This window comes from Salvelinus alpinus, chromosome 27, assembly GCF_045679555.1.
Source record: "Salvelinus alpinus chromosome 27, SLU_Salpinus.1, whole genome shotgun sequence".
Taxonomy (NCBI): domain Eukaryota; kingdom Metazoa; phylum Chordata; class Actinopteri; order Salmoniformes; family Salmonidae; genus Salvelinus; species Salvelinus alpinus.
This window is the reverse complement of record NC_092112.1, coordinates 44420484-44434807: the sequence shown is the minus strand read 5'-3', so window position 1 is coordinate 44434807 and position 14324 is coordinate 44420484. Positions and strand designations below refer to the sequence as shown.

Below are 14324 nucleotides of genomic sequence, written 5' to 3'. Positions count from 1 at the left end.
TGGAGAACTGGCAAGGGGAGAGTTGGGTTGAGTTACCCCTAGTGTGTTTCCCTCTCTCTCGCCCATTGACTTACATACCAGCAGAGAGGGTAACTAATCCTGGATGCCTCAATCCTGAGGCATACATGTCACGTAACAAAACAAGAAAAGATTAGAGCAAAGGATCTTGGCTACCTCTTTCACTGCCACTTTTATATTACCATTTAATTTAAGCAATATGAAATTGATTATGAATGATTTGTGGAGCATCTATGTATTGCTTATGAAGACCTTATACATGCTCTATGAAGCCTTCATTAGTTGTTGTTAATTTACTGTCTGACCATAGTGTGTTTCTAGTTTGTTTTGCCTAATTCATTGGTTGACTCTTCCATTCCAGACCAGTGTTACCATATACATCAAGTACACGACCATGGATGGGACTGTGGGGGTTTGGAGTGACGGAGAATTCCTGGACATTCCGGGTGACCCGGAGGGAACGTTCCAGTTTGAGACGGACAGTCTGCTCTCCGGACACAGCCAGGGGTCAGGAGTGTCACCGGGGCGATCCATCCATGGAATCCCCACTTTTAGGAAGTGAGTCGACAACTCCATCAGTACAGCTGAAACATCCTCAGCATCGTTACGAATGTGCATGTATCAACACCATCGTTAAAACACTGTCGTGAACAAAAACAATATCAAAGCAGACATCAATATTGTCAGCATAATCATTACGTACACCATTACGCTCAAACACCATATAGAAAATATACATCTTTATCATCATAATTAATAACAGCTAAAGTAAAGACATCATCGTAATCATCATCTACTGTACACACCATGCATTTGAACAGACCTTACTACTCCTGTAGCTGGTACCATAGTCTACAAGTCTGTATGGAGTGAATGTGTTACAGCAGTATGTGCCAGCCTCCAGGCAGTGCTTTCTGCGGATGACTATTAGGCCGTGTCTAGACTTGACAGCACATGCAGCTTTAGTATTCTGATCATAGAGTTCTGATCATGGAATTCTGAACGTGTCATGCGTCTACACCTACATTTAAATGTGTCTACCGTGTCCACAGCGTGTCCGGATTCCCTTTCCCTGTGTTATATTCAAATGCCAGTATGCGTTCTACAAACGGTGGAATAGGCTAAGTACGATCATAACACAACAGCAACTGTTGGCAGTTGCTAACTGCTGTTGCTAACTAGACAGATAACCTCTGTGACTAGCCAGCAAGCTAGCAAGCGACGCTAAAAGCATTGCATACGTGTTAGCATAACTCTAGCCAAATCCCCCAAAATGTATATAAATATTAGCTAGCCAGCAAACACGTTTCTCACGCGTTATGAACATATTCCCTCCAACTTTATAATGAAAAGGTGCGTCTCGGTCCCAAAACAACCGTTTTCTGGACTTGTGGGAGAAGTGTTGATGACTTCGCCCACTGTATGCGCTTTCGGTAGCCTGATTGCATCCAGACGGAGGAGAAATCCGCACACAATGCATCCCTGACCACCTGTGATCAGCCAGATCTGAACACAATCAGACCACTTTTGTGCGTCTAGACCCGTCTTTTCAATGCGATCTTCGTATTCTGATAGCATAAGTCGCATGTAGGTGTCAAGTGTAGACCCGACCTTAGCCTTCTCTCTCTGTGTGGTGTTGTATTTTCTGCTGAATAATGTGTGGGCTAATAATGCGTAGGTGATATTGATTTCACATTGACCAGTCTGCCTGGCTAGGCTAGGACCCTTAATCCATCGTCATAACACATGTTGTGAATGTGTGCGTGTGTGTGTGTGTGTGTGTGTGTGTGTGTGTGTGTGTGTGTGTGTGTGTGTGTGTGTGTGTGTGTGTGTGTGTGTGTGTGTGTGTGTGTGTGTGTGTGTGTGTGTGTGTGTGTGTGTGTGTGTGTGTGTGTGTGTGTGTGTGTGCGTGTGTGTGTGTGTGCATGTGTGATCGCCTGTGTGTGTATGTCTGTACATGCGTGTGTGTGTGTGTGGCCATACATCAGCCACTTATTTGGATGTATTAACATGAGTCTTTCACATAGACATGAGTCTTTCATATAATAGACTGGTTATAATGGGAGTCACCTGGGCATTACAATGAAATGGGGCTCTGGCCATGAATCTTCATCAAAATCAATTGAACTGAAAAGAACTCTTATGATCTCCTAGAGTTTAAATGTACTGATTTAGTGGGTTCTATTTATTGGAAATAGTTTTTATCGTGTGTCCCCATAGTCAAATCAAAATCAAATCAAATCAAATTGTATCTGTCACATGCGCCGAATACAGCAGGTGTAGATCTTACTGTGAAACGCTTACTAATGCCATTAACCAACAACTGTCACGATCTTCGTCGGGCGAAAGAGAGGAGGACCAAGATGCAGCGTGGTGCGTATTCATTTTAATAAGAATACTTACAATAACGAACAAAAACAATAAACCAACAAACGAACTACGACGAAACAGTCCCGTAACGTGAACATAAACACAGGAACAGGAACAATAACCCACAACCCACAATACAAAACAGGCTACCTAAATATGGCTCCCAATCAGAGACAACGACAAACACCTGCCTCTGATTGAGAACCATATCAGGCCAAACACATAGAAATAGACAAACTAGACAAACAACATAGAATGCCCACTCATATCACACCCTGACCAAACAAACATAGAAACATACAAAACAAACTATGGTCAGGGCGTGACAACAACGCAGTTCAAGAAATACAGTTAAGAAAATATATAAAGTGGAAATAACTGTACATACTGTATGTGTCCTGTAAGGAAGACACAGACTAAGGAGGAACTGTATTATTTCACACGCACACACACACACACACACACACACACACACACACACACACACACACACACACACACACACACACACACACACACACACACACACACACACACACACACACACACACACACACTGTATCCATTCCACACTTGCAGTCTAGAAACACAGACACAGACTCAGTTTCCACTGTGCTGTACAGTACCTGTCCACAGGTACAGTATACACACACCTGTCCTTGATGCTAGACGAGGGCACCTGTCATCCCCTAATCACTGTGGTAACAAAGAGCAAGACCTGTCAGTCACACATGGAAACACACGGAGGGGACAGGGGACACTACAGTACTGGGGGGAAAATGATGACCTCATGGAAGCACTGATGATGTCAGCGGGCATTGATGCCATTGTATTAACCTGTTGGTGCTCCTTGGAGGGAGGACTGTTCTCCCTTGCTCCCGTCCGGCAGGCAATACCGGTGCATCAAGGCTCAGACAAACAGACTCCTAAACAGCTTCTATCCCCTGGCTATAAGACTGTTAAATGGCTAATAACTACGTTTCCCCCTCACACCAACACTGCAGGTTAAAATTATTATTCATTTGATTTATTACTATCAATACGCTGCTGTTCATTGATTATTGATTGTAATTACTGTTAGTCTATTTCCATAAGTATTTATATATTCCTGCTACCAGTCACTCTTCAGCCCTGTTTACATGTATATCCGCCTACACTGACACTCTTGCACACATACACACTCACACACTAACACGCTCACACTAACACCCACACACTAACACACTAACACACACTAACACCCACACACTCACACTAACACTCACACTAATATACATACACTAACACACTCACATTAACACTCACACTAACACACTCACACAAGCACACTCACACAAGCACACTCACACTAACACCCACACACTAACACCCTCACACTAACACACTTACACTAACACCCACACACTTACACTTACATACACACACTGACCACCATGCTATTTACTATTTACTATTATTATTATTATTGATCCTGTTACCCGTCACTTTCTCCTGATCCCTGCCTACATGTACATATCTGCCTTAATACTCCAGGATCCTTGCACATTGTACATGTGGTACTAGCACTGATAAGTCATAAGTTTACAAACACCTTAGCCAAATACATTTAAACTCAGTTTTTCACAATTCCTGACATTTAATCAGAGTAAAAATTCCCTGTCTTAGGTCAGTTAGGATCACCACTTTATTTTAAGAATGTGAAATGTCGGAATAATAGTAGAGAGGACGATTTATTTCAGCTATTATTTCTTTCATCGCATTCCCAGTGGGTCAGAAGTTTGCATACACTCAATTCGTATTTTGTAGCATTGCCTTTAAATTGTTCAACTTGGGTCAAATGTTTTGGGTAACCTTCCACAAGCTTCCCACAATAAGTTGGGTGAATTTTGGCCCATTCCTCCTGACAGAGCAGGTGTAACTGAGTCAGGTTTGTAGGCCTCCTTGCTCTCACACGCTTTTTCAGTTCTGCCCACAATACCTTGACTTTGTTGTCCTTAAGCCATTTTGCCACAACTTTGGAAGTATGCTTGGGGTCATTGTCCATTTGGAAGACCCATTTGCGACCAAGCTTTAACTTCCTGACCGATGTTTTGAGATGTTGCTTCAATATATCCACATAATTGTCACGTCCTTACCAGAGTTCTTATGTGTTGTGCTTGTTTTAGTGTTGGTCAGGACGTGAGCTGGGTGGGCATTCTATGTTGTGTGTCTAGTTTGTCTGTTTCTGTGTTCGGCCTAATATGGTTCTCAATCAGAGGCAGCTGTCAATCGTTGTCCCTGATTGAGAATCATATATAGGTGGCTTGTTTTGTGTTGGGATTTTGTGGGTGGTTGTTTCCTGTCTCTGTGTTTTGTCTGCACCAGCTAGGACTGTGACGGTTAGTTCGTTTGTTATTTTGTATAGTGTCTTGTCTTCGTGTACATTAAATCATGGAAACTTACCACGCTGTACATTGGTCCTCCGATCCTTCTCGCCTCTCCTCGTCCGAGGAGGAGGAAGAGCTAGACTGCCGTTACAGAACCACCCACCTAACCCGGACCAATTAGCGTGGCAACGGGCAGCAGCGACAGCAGCAGCAGCGGTACCAGGAGGAATGGACATGGGAGGAAATTCTAGACGGTAAAGGACCCTGGGCAGAGCCAGAGGAGTGTCGCCGCCCCAAAGCGGAGCTGGAGGCAGCAAAAGCAGAGAGGCGGCATTATGAGGCGCTAGCAAGGCAGAGCGGCTGGAAGCCTGAGAAGCTCACCCAAAAATTTCTTGGGAGGGGGCTAAAGGGGAGTGTGGCGAAGCCAGGTAGGAGACCTGCGTCAACTTCCCGTGCTTACCGTGGAGTGAGAGGGCGTCGTACTGGTCAGACACCGTGTTATGCGGTGGAGCGCACGGTGTCCCCAGTACGCGTGCTTAGCCCAGTGCGGGCTATTCCACCTCGCCGCACTGGTAGGGCTAGGTTGGGCATCGAGCCGGGTGTCATGAAGCCGGCCCAACGCATCTGGTCTCCAGTGCGTCTCCTCGGGCCGGCGTACATGGCATCAGCCTTACAAATGGTGTCCCCGGTTCGCCAGCATAGCCCAGTGCGGGCTATTCCACCTCGCCGCACTGGCAGGGCTACGGGGACCATTCAACCAGGTAAGGTTGGGCAGGCTCGGTGCTCACGAGCTCGTGTACTCCTTCACGGTCCGGTATATCCGGCGCCACTTTCCCGCCCCAGCCCAGTACCACCAGTGCCTACACCACGCACCAGGCTTCCAGTGCCTCTCCAGAGCCCTGTTCCTCCTCCACACACTCTCCCTGTGGTGCGTGTCTCCAGTCCAGTACCTCCAGTTCCGGCACCACGCACCAAACCTCCTGTGCGTCTCCAGAGCCCTGTACGCACTGTTCCTTCTCCCTGCACTCGCCCTGAGGTGTGTGCCCTCAGCCCGGTACCACCAGTGCCGGCACCACGTACCAGGCCTATAGTGCGCCTTGAGAGTCCAGTGTGCCCTGGTCCTGTTTATACTTACATACTATTGTTTGTACAGATGAACGTGGTACCTTCAGGCGTTTGGAAATTGCTCCCAAGGATGAACCAAACTTGTGGAGGTCTACAATTCAGGTCTTGGCTGATTTCTTTTGATTTTCCCATGATGTCAAGCAAAGAAGCACTGAGTTTGAAGGTAGGTCTTGAAATACATCCACAGGTACACCTCCAATTGACTCAAATGATGTCAATTAGCCTATCAGAAGCTTCTAAATCGATGACATCATTTCCCAAGCTGTTTAAAGGCACAGTCAACTTAGTGTATGAAAACTTCTGACCCACTGGAATTGTGATACAGTGAATTATAAGTGAAATAATCTGTCTGTAAACAATTGTTGGAAAGATGACTTGTGTCATGCACAAAGTAGATGTCCTAACCGACTTGCCAAAACTATAGCTTGTTGACAAGAAATTTGTGGAGTGGTTGAAATACGTGTTTTAATGACTCCAATCTAAGTGTATGTAAACTTCCGACTTCAACTGTAGCTTCTTTTCAAATTTCTGATTCCTCCTGTATTATTATTTTGATTTATTTTTTATTTTGTTGATATTGAATACTGTCCTGTTGGGTAGGGCTTGCACGTTAAGTATTTCTGTCACGTTCCTGACCTTATTTTCCTTTGTTTAGCTTTGTTTAGTTGGTCAGGACGTGAGCTGGGTGGGCAGTCTATGTTATGTGTTTCTATGTTTAAGTTCATTGGTAATTAGCCTTATATGGTTCTCAATCAGGGGCAGGTGTTTGACGTTTCCTCTGATTGAGAACCATATAAAGGTAGGCTGTTCACACCGTTTGTTTGTGGGTGATTGTCTTCCGTGTCAGTGTTTGTACCACACGGGACTGTTTTGTTTGTTTAGTCTGTACCTGTTCGTGCGTTCTTCGTTATATGTAAGTTCACATGTTCAGGTCTGTTGACGTCGTTTGTTGTTTTGTATAGTTTGTCAGTGTTCTTCGTTTCGTCTTCTTTAAAATAAATCAAACATGTATTCTCCACAAGCTGCGTTTTGGTCCGATCCATGCTCCTCCTCAGACGAGGAGGAGAACAACCGTTACAATTTCACTGTACTTGTGCATGTGACAAGTCAAACTTGAACGTGAACTTATGATTTGACATTATGTGTGATGACATTTCACCATAATGAAACAGTAGGTAATTCCATACCGGCCATCCTGTATGGAAAAAAGTGACACCATCCTGGCAAACCACTCTGTGACTGCACGGGAGTGGTGAAATGCCACATTGCTCCATACAATTACAAACGTTGGCCGATTTCACCTCTTTGCAACCCTTTCATCACCTGACACAACCCTTCCGTAGAGGTCATCCAGGAATTAAATGAGACGCTCGGCCCAATTAGCGGTTTGTGTAAAAGCAATCCATCAGAGGATATTGCTGCACACATTGTGATGTTGGCACCCCTCTAGCCCGGGACATCCACTGTTGCTCTTTTCCCAATCACATTTCTTCCTCGCCGTGTTTTGGCCAGGTTGAAACCAGCCTCATCCACAAAGATGAATATGTGGGGTGTTTGCCTGGCTTCAATCTCCATGACTCTCTAAAATAAATCTACAAGGCAACATAAGAGTCAGTCTATTACGATAGTTTACATTATACCTAAAAACATGCCAGTGTGTGCCTCTGCCCTGTTTGGTTTTGTTCAAAACCAGTTCTGTATTTTATAGTCATCTTACCTGGACTTATTGGTTCCTGAGTTGCTTGACTCGTTCAGAGTTCCTCTCAAAGGGGACAGTGTACAACTGCTTCATCCTGACTTGACGTTGTTTCAGGACTCTAAAAATAGTTATGATTACATTGTGAATATTTCCAAATGTGATGTTGTCTGCAAACGATCTCTGTGAGTTTTATGCCATTGTTTCTGATGACCATGTCAACGATTGCAGTTTCCTGCACAGCAGTGAAATTCCTACCTGTCCCGCCTGTGGGAGGTAACCGTTGGGTTCTAAGCAGAAATACAAAAACAATTACACACAAGTGGGTTTGGAGGCTTTGCTCAATTTACTTCTGTAATGTGCAGTTCAGTCAGATGCCCTTGCAGAATGCACATCTTACCTGCTGTTTTGCCAGAAGTTTCTCACAATAGATGCCACTGTTGAGCGTTGCAGATTTGGCTGCACTCTCAGACTGTTATGTCGTGTACTGGAGGCGAAGTCAGGTGCAGGAGAGCAGAGTATAGTTAATAACAGGCGCACATTTATTTTCCGTTCCAAAACGAGAGCACTACAATGATCAAACGCGCTCAAAACACAGAACATAAATAAAAGGCAAGCGCATAAATCAAACACCACATAACATGAAACAATTCCACACAAATACATGATGGGAAACAGAGGGTTAAGTACAAGTAGATTGATTCGGGAAATGAAAACCAGGTGTGTATGGAACAAGACAAGACAAATGGACATATGAAAAATGGAGCGGCGATGGCTCGAAAGCCGGTGACGTCGATCGCCGAACGCCGCCCGAACAAGGAGAGGGGCCGACTTCGGCGGAAGTCGTGACACAGACCAGCCTCTCTCATTGATAGACCATGATTTATTACATGATCAATTATAGTAGCCCTAATCTAATCTAAGACTACAGCTCTTGATCTTCCTCTCAGTCTTCTTCCACCACGCATACAGTATGTACTCCTCTCCCTCTCCCATTTGGTATAAACAGAGGACAAGAGAGATGACGCAGTGTGTCTTCAGGTCTGAGCTGTGGTCTTCAGGTCTGAGCTGCCACGATAGAGTGATAGTAGAGAAAGTGGTTTCTCTTTTCTCACACACACACACACACGCACACGCACACACACACACACACACACACACACACACACACACACACACACACACACACACACACACACACACACACACACACACACACACGCACACACACACACACACATACTGTACACATACACACACACTACCCCATCTCACCAGTTATAGGCTTTACCCCTTTCTCTGGGAGTCCAGAATGATTTATTGCTGATCTCTTAATGCATTTTATATCATCTCCACCCGGCCATAGCCAGCTTGTTTTGTAGGGGTTTTGCTATTCATATAAATCACCTCCCACTTGTCTTGTTATACTGCCAGTAAAGCACATCCACTAAATATGGAACACACACTCAGTTAGTTGTGATGAATGGGTTGGCATTGGGAGCAACCTACGTTTTTTGACACTGTGGCCACAACAAGTGTTGGAAGACCTACAGTGGTTCCTCCTTTAAAAGTTGCGAGCTTGCACCACGGGACTTAGAGGTACCCAGCGTCACGGCTTCGTGGCTCCAGACCACCACAAGGGGGAGTTAGAGCACTCGTTATGCATTTGGGTCCCAAGGTTTTTATATGACCAATCATATCGAGTAGTTTCAATGACGAATTTTGACGCGAGCCACCCAACCCTTGGCGTTCTTAAACAAAGATGTCTGACAAAATATTACAGTGGAACCAGATGTAAGTTATAACTTCATAATGAGTCAAGCAAAAAATGTACAATTGAGAGAAATATGTTAGTTAATGTAGAGACAAACGTTTGTGCATATTTTTTTGTCATAAAGTTAATTTACAAAAATCGCTATTTAGCAAGTTATTAGCCAGCTAGTTAGTGTTAGGAGAATTAATTTGTAATTCGTGTTGTTTAATGTTATAGGGACTCCTGAGAAAACCAGCAAACCAGGCTTGTCGTCTTGGGAAACAGTAGATGTAAAGAATCTAGCTAGCTAAACCATTTACTGCAAATTGAATGTACAATTATGTAAGCTTGACTTGAAATGCAGCTGAAGTAACATAGCTAGCTAACTATTTACTTGCTTATTGTGTAGTGGAGGATAAAAATAACTGTATGCCTATGGATGTGCAGCTAGCTACAGTATGTAGCCGATCTGTGTATGGACCCTAAAACGTTAGGTTCTGAACTGATATTCATAACAATCTATGAACCTCAGCTATCATAGTTGTTGTATCAACTTCAAGTCTGAATGGCATTAATGAAGCCTTTGGATAGAGTAGAATATAATAACTTTATTGTGCCAAGGATGCAAGTCCTACCATGCATGAGCTTCCCACATTGTAGCCTGTACATTGAATATATTCACTGATCATGTACTCTTCCTTGGCAAATAAAGGTGTGGTTCAGGTATGAATCTTTGAGACATTCTTTTTCAGTCATATCAAAATCCATTATTTGAATGATGCTGTGTCTGCATGTATGTATTACAATTATACACTTCAACAGTGTTTACCACTCCTGCTCCTGGGACATCACTGATTACACATTGTAACTATGCAATAGACTAGACACATTATTGATTTGTAATTCACATATACAGAAGAAAATATACTATGCATATCTAACTCCCTTCATCTGCATTAATCTGAGGACACAGGATAGTATTTCAATGAGATACTTAATTTCAACCAGTGAAATGCTTTATTGAAAGAAGTTCATTATCCAGGTGTTATAAATGCATTATAATTATGATAATTGTAATATTATAAATACAAGTTCAATCTGTACTTCAATGCACATATGTTGTGCATTATAAAACGAGGAAGAACGACGAGGTGGGGAGAGAGGTGTTGAAGACAGAAAGGGAAAGAGGTAAGAACAGCAGCAGACAGCATATGATTCATCAATTACAGTGCTACCCTAATATTCTCTCAGTTCATCACAACTCCGGTATCTCCTAACCAGCCTTGGGCCCCCAGTTGGCCCGAATATTATCTTAAGAGCGGGTGAGGTGGCGATGACGGGACTGGCTTCCTCTCTCACATCAAAGCATACCTGCAGACGAGAGAGCATGATTTAGCCTTGTTTTTTTTGTATTCTAACACGGTCAGTCATCTTAAATCAGGAGGTGAAATGCAAAACTGACCTTGGATCATTAACTCTGGGACTACTACATCTCTGTCTGTATTGTCTGCCAGTTGAGATGCGGAAGGGGTTCACCAAAACAGCTGATATAACCCAGATGATTTAGGGAGAAGGGGGAGAGGGATGAAGTGAAGAAGAGCGACTGGTGTGTGTGGTCTCACCTTGTGTCCACACTAAGTGGCTACAGAGTACTTTATGCTGAAACAGACACATGAGGACAAACAATAGAAGATAATGTCAATACAAGATACTGTATGTGACACAGACACCTATCGGAGTGTACCTGAAACATTTAAATATAGAGGGCTATGTGTCTCACCACTTGGATATTGCAAGGCTAACCCCCAGGGAAATCATGACTTGGCAGCAACAGAGAGTCCAGTGAAAATGGCTGTGTTTATGTGGTGTAAATCTGAAAATTAGCTGCTGACATCTTAAGGGTTTTTTAATTAATGCATGTGAGACAGGTTCCATGTACAACAAGACAGGCAAAGATGGAGAAAAATAACACAGAACAGTTTAATTACCTCTGGTTGTAGACACTTTTGCCAGCAATAAAGCTTCCACAGCCTGTTCCTCGGACAGTGAACATCTGGCAATATCTACATGTTTGACCCCTTGGTCAGATCGCTCTCTGAAAGTAATTTTTTTTATAGATATGAAAACAATAACTGAGATATGACCGTTCAATCTAATGCAGCAGATGTCATTTTTAGGATACGTCAATACAGCCCAGTGCTGCTTACCTGAGATGCCATCTTCGTAGGTGTCTGCTTTGACTTCCTTTGTGTCGGAAAAAAGTTGCTTTCAGAACAATTATTTTTGATTGAAAATAGAAAAAGGTTTTGCTCTCGACAAAAAGACACAAATGTACCTCCATAGCATATAACAATTTGCCTGTGAATAACCACACCTTCATACAAACGTGCTACTGTCTGCAGAATACGGTATAATGATATATTCAGAAAGTTTCCCTTGGATTTACCTGAGGGAAACATTCGTCTTTGTATCCCCTTTTGATATTCACCACAATACCACAGCACCTGGGTCTTTAGTGTGAGAGACTAAGGCATTATCCCTTTAGATGCCACAGTCATGAATTAATCAACACTGACACATATGCCATACTTAAATTATCTTTATTTGTGTGCGCTATTGAAATATCCATACTCTTCATTTACAAAGCGGAGGAAATCGAGGCAGGGATTGATGAGAAGGTTCATTTGATTAGGCTTTTGTTTACTTCATTCATTCATTTGGTTTGTTTTGTGTTGGGATGCAAACAAGCTCATTCTGTGCCAGTGTGAGGCCATCCTGCTTTCTGGACCTCCTTTGATCCTACCCACAATGCAACAGGTTGGCCGCGCATCAAACAGCATTGGGATGGTGTTGTGTTGTGAAGTCTTTTATCTCTATAGTTTTTATGTTTATAAGTGTACTGCAGCACCAAATGACAGTTGTAGAAAGTGAAATCAAATCAAATGTAATTTTTCACATGCGGCGAATACAACGGGTGTAGACTTAATCGTGAAATGCTTGTTTACGAGCCCTTCCCAACAACGTAGAGTTAAAAAATAATAATATTTTTTTTAAATGTAACACAAGAGGAATAGATACATATATATATATATATATATATACACTGCTCAAAAAAATTAAGGGAACACTTAAACAACACAATGTAACTCCAAGTCAATCACACTTCTGTGAAATCAAACTGTCCACTTAGGAAGCAACACTGATTGACAATAAATTTCACATGCTGTTGTGCAAATGGAATAGACAAAAGGTGGAAAGTATAGGCAATTAGCAAGACACCCCCAATAAAGGAGTGGTTCTGCAGGTGGTGACCACAGACCACTTCTCAGTTCCTATGCTTCCTGGCTGATGTTTTGGTCACTTTTGAATGCTGGCGGTGCTTTCACTCTAGTGGTAGCATGAGACGGAGTCTACAACCCACACAAGTGGCTCAGGTAGTGCAGCTCATCCAGGATGGCACATCAATGCGAGCTGTGGCAAGAAGGTTTGCTGTGTCTGTCAGCGTAGTGTCCAGAGCATGGAGGCGCTACCAGGAGACAGGCCAGTACATCAGGAGACGTGGAGGAGGCCGTAGGAGAGCAACAACCCAGCAGCAGGACCGCTACCTCCGCCTTTGTGCAAGGAGGAGCACTGCCAGAGCCCTGCAAAATGACCCCCAGCAGGCCACAAATGTGCATGTGCCTGCTCAAACGGTCAGAAACAGACTCCATGAGGGTGGTATGAGGGCCCGACGTCCAAAGGTGGGGTGAGCAGATGAAAGCAGGTTCACACTGAGCACATGAGCACATGTGACAGACGTGACAGAGTCTGGAGACGCCGTGGAGAACGTTCTGCTGCCTGCAACATCCTCCAGCATGACCGGTTTGGCGGTGGGTCAGTCATGGTGTGGGGTGGCATTTCTTTGTGGGGCCGCACAGCCCTCCATGTGCTCGCCAGAGGTAGCCTGACTGCCATTAGGTACCGAGATGACTGTTAGGTACTGCCATTAGGTACTGTCCGCCAACCCGGACAGGAATACCACGTCAGTGACTCAACCTACTCAAGTGACGCACCCCTCCTAGGGACGGCATGGAAGAGCACCAGTAAGCCAGTGACTCAGGCCCTGTAATAGGGTTAGAGGCAGAGAGTCCCAGTGGAGAGAGGGGAACTGGCCAGGCAGAGACAGCAAGGTCGCTTCGTTGCTCCAGTGCCTTTCTGTTCACCTTCACACTCCTGGGCCAGACTACACTCAATCATAGGACCTACTGAAGAGATGAGTCTTCAATAAAGACCTAAAGGTTGAGACCGAGTCTGCGTCCCTAACATGGATAGGCAGACCATGCCATAGAAATTGACCTCTATAGGAGAAGGTGCTGCCTCCAGCTGTTTGCTTAGAAATTCTAGGGACAGTAAGGAGGCCTGCGTCTTGTGACCGTAGCAACGTGTAGGTATGTACGGCAGGACCAAATCGGAAAGATAGATAAGAGCAAGCCCATGTAATGCTTTGTAGGTTAGCAGTAAAACCTTGAAATCAGCCCTTGCCTTAATGGGAAGCCAGTGTAGAGAGGCTAGCAATAATATAATATGATCAAGTTCAGGCTGAAGTGGCTAAACATTGTGGGGGGTGCTCCGAGTTCCAGTTAACAGCTCCATAATTGAAACGCCATTTGAGAGGATAGCGATGGTAATAGTGGGCCCGCTACCCAAATCCGCCAGAGGACACCAATACATTCTGGTCATCCTAGATTATGCCACTCGCAACCCAGAAGGCATTCCCCTTCGGACGATGTCTTCCAAAAATACAGCCAAGGAATTAGTGCTCCTGTTCACCAGGGTAGGGATTCCAAAAGAGATCCTTACTGACCAGGAGACCCCCTTTATTATTCCGCCTTATGGCAGACCTTTGCAAGTTGTGGCAGGTGAAACAGTTGAGGACATCGGTTTACTATCCTCAGACGGATGGGCTGGTTGAGCGATTCAACCGCACCCTGAAGTCAATGCTCAGGAAGGTAATCGA

At 44.1% G+C, this 14324-nt stretch overlaps 1 protein-coding gene across 11 annotated transcripts in view; it reads left to right on the top strand.

Moving 5' to 3' along the window:
* The window catches only part of otofa (otoferlin a), a 132794-nt gene that overhangs the window by 66956 nt on the left and 51514 nt on the right, over positions 1 to 14324 (top strand). For all 11 annotated transcript variants that reach the window (XM_071370802.1, XM_071370801.1, XM_071370796.1 and 8 more), the window contains exon 5: positions 380 to 576. In XM_071370802.1, coding sequence (XP_071226903.1) covers positions 380 to 576 — 197 coding nt within the window. The remainder of the gene's footprint in view (positions 1 to 379; positions 577 to 14324) is intronic.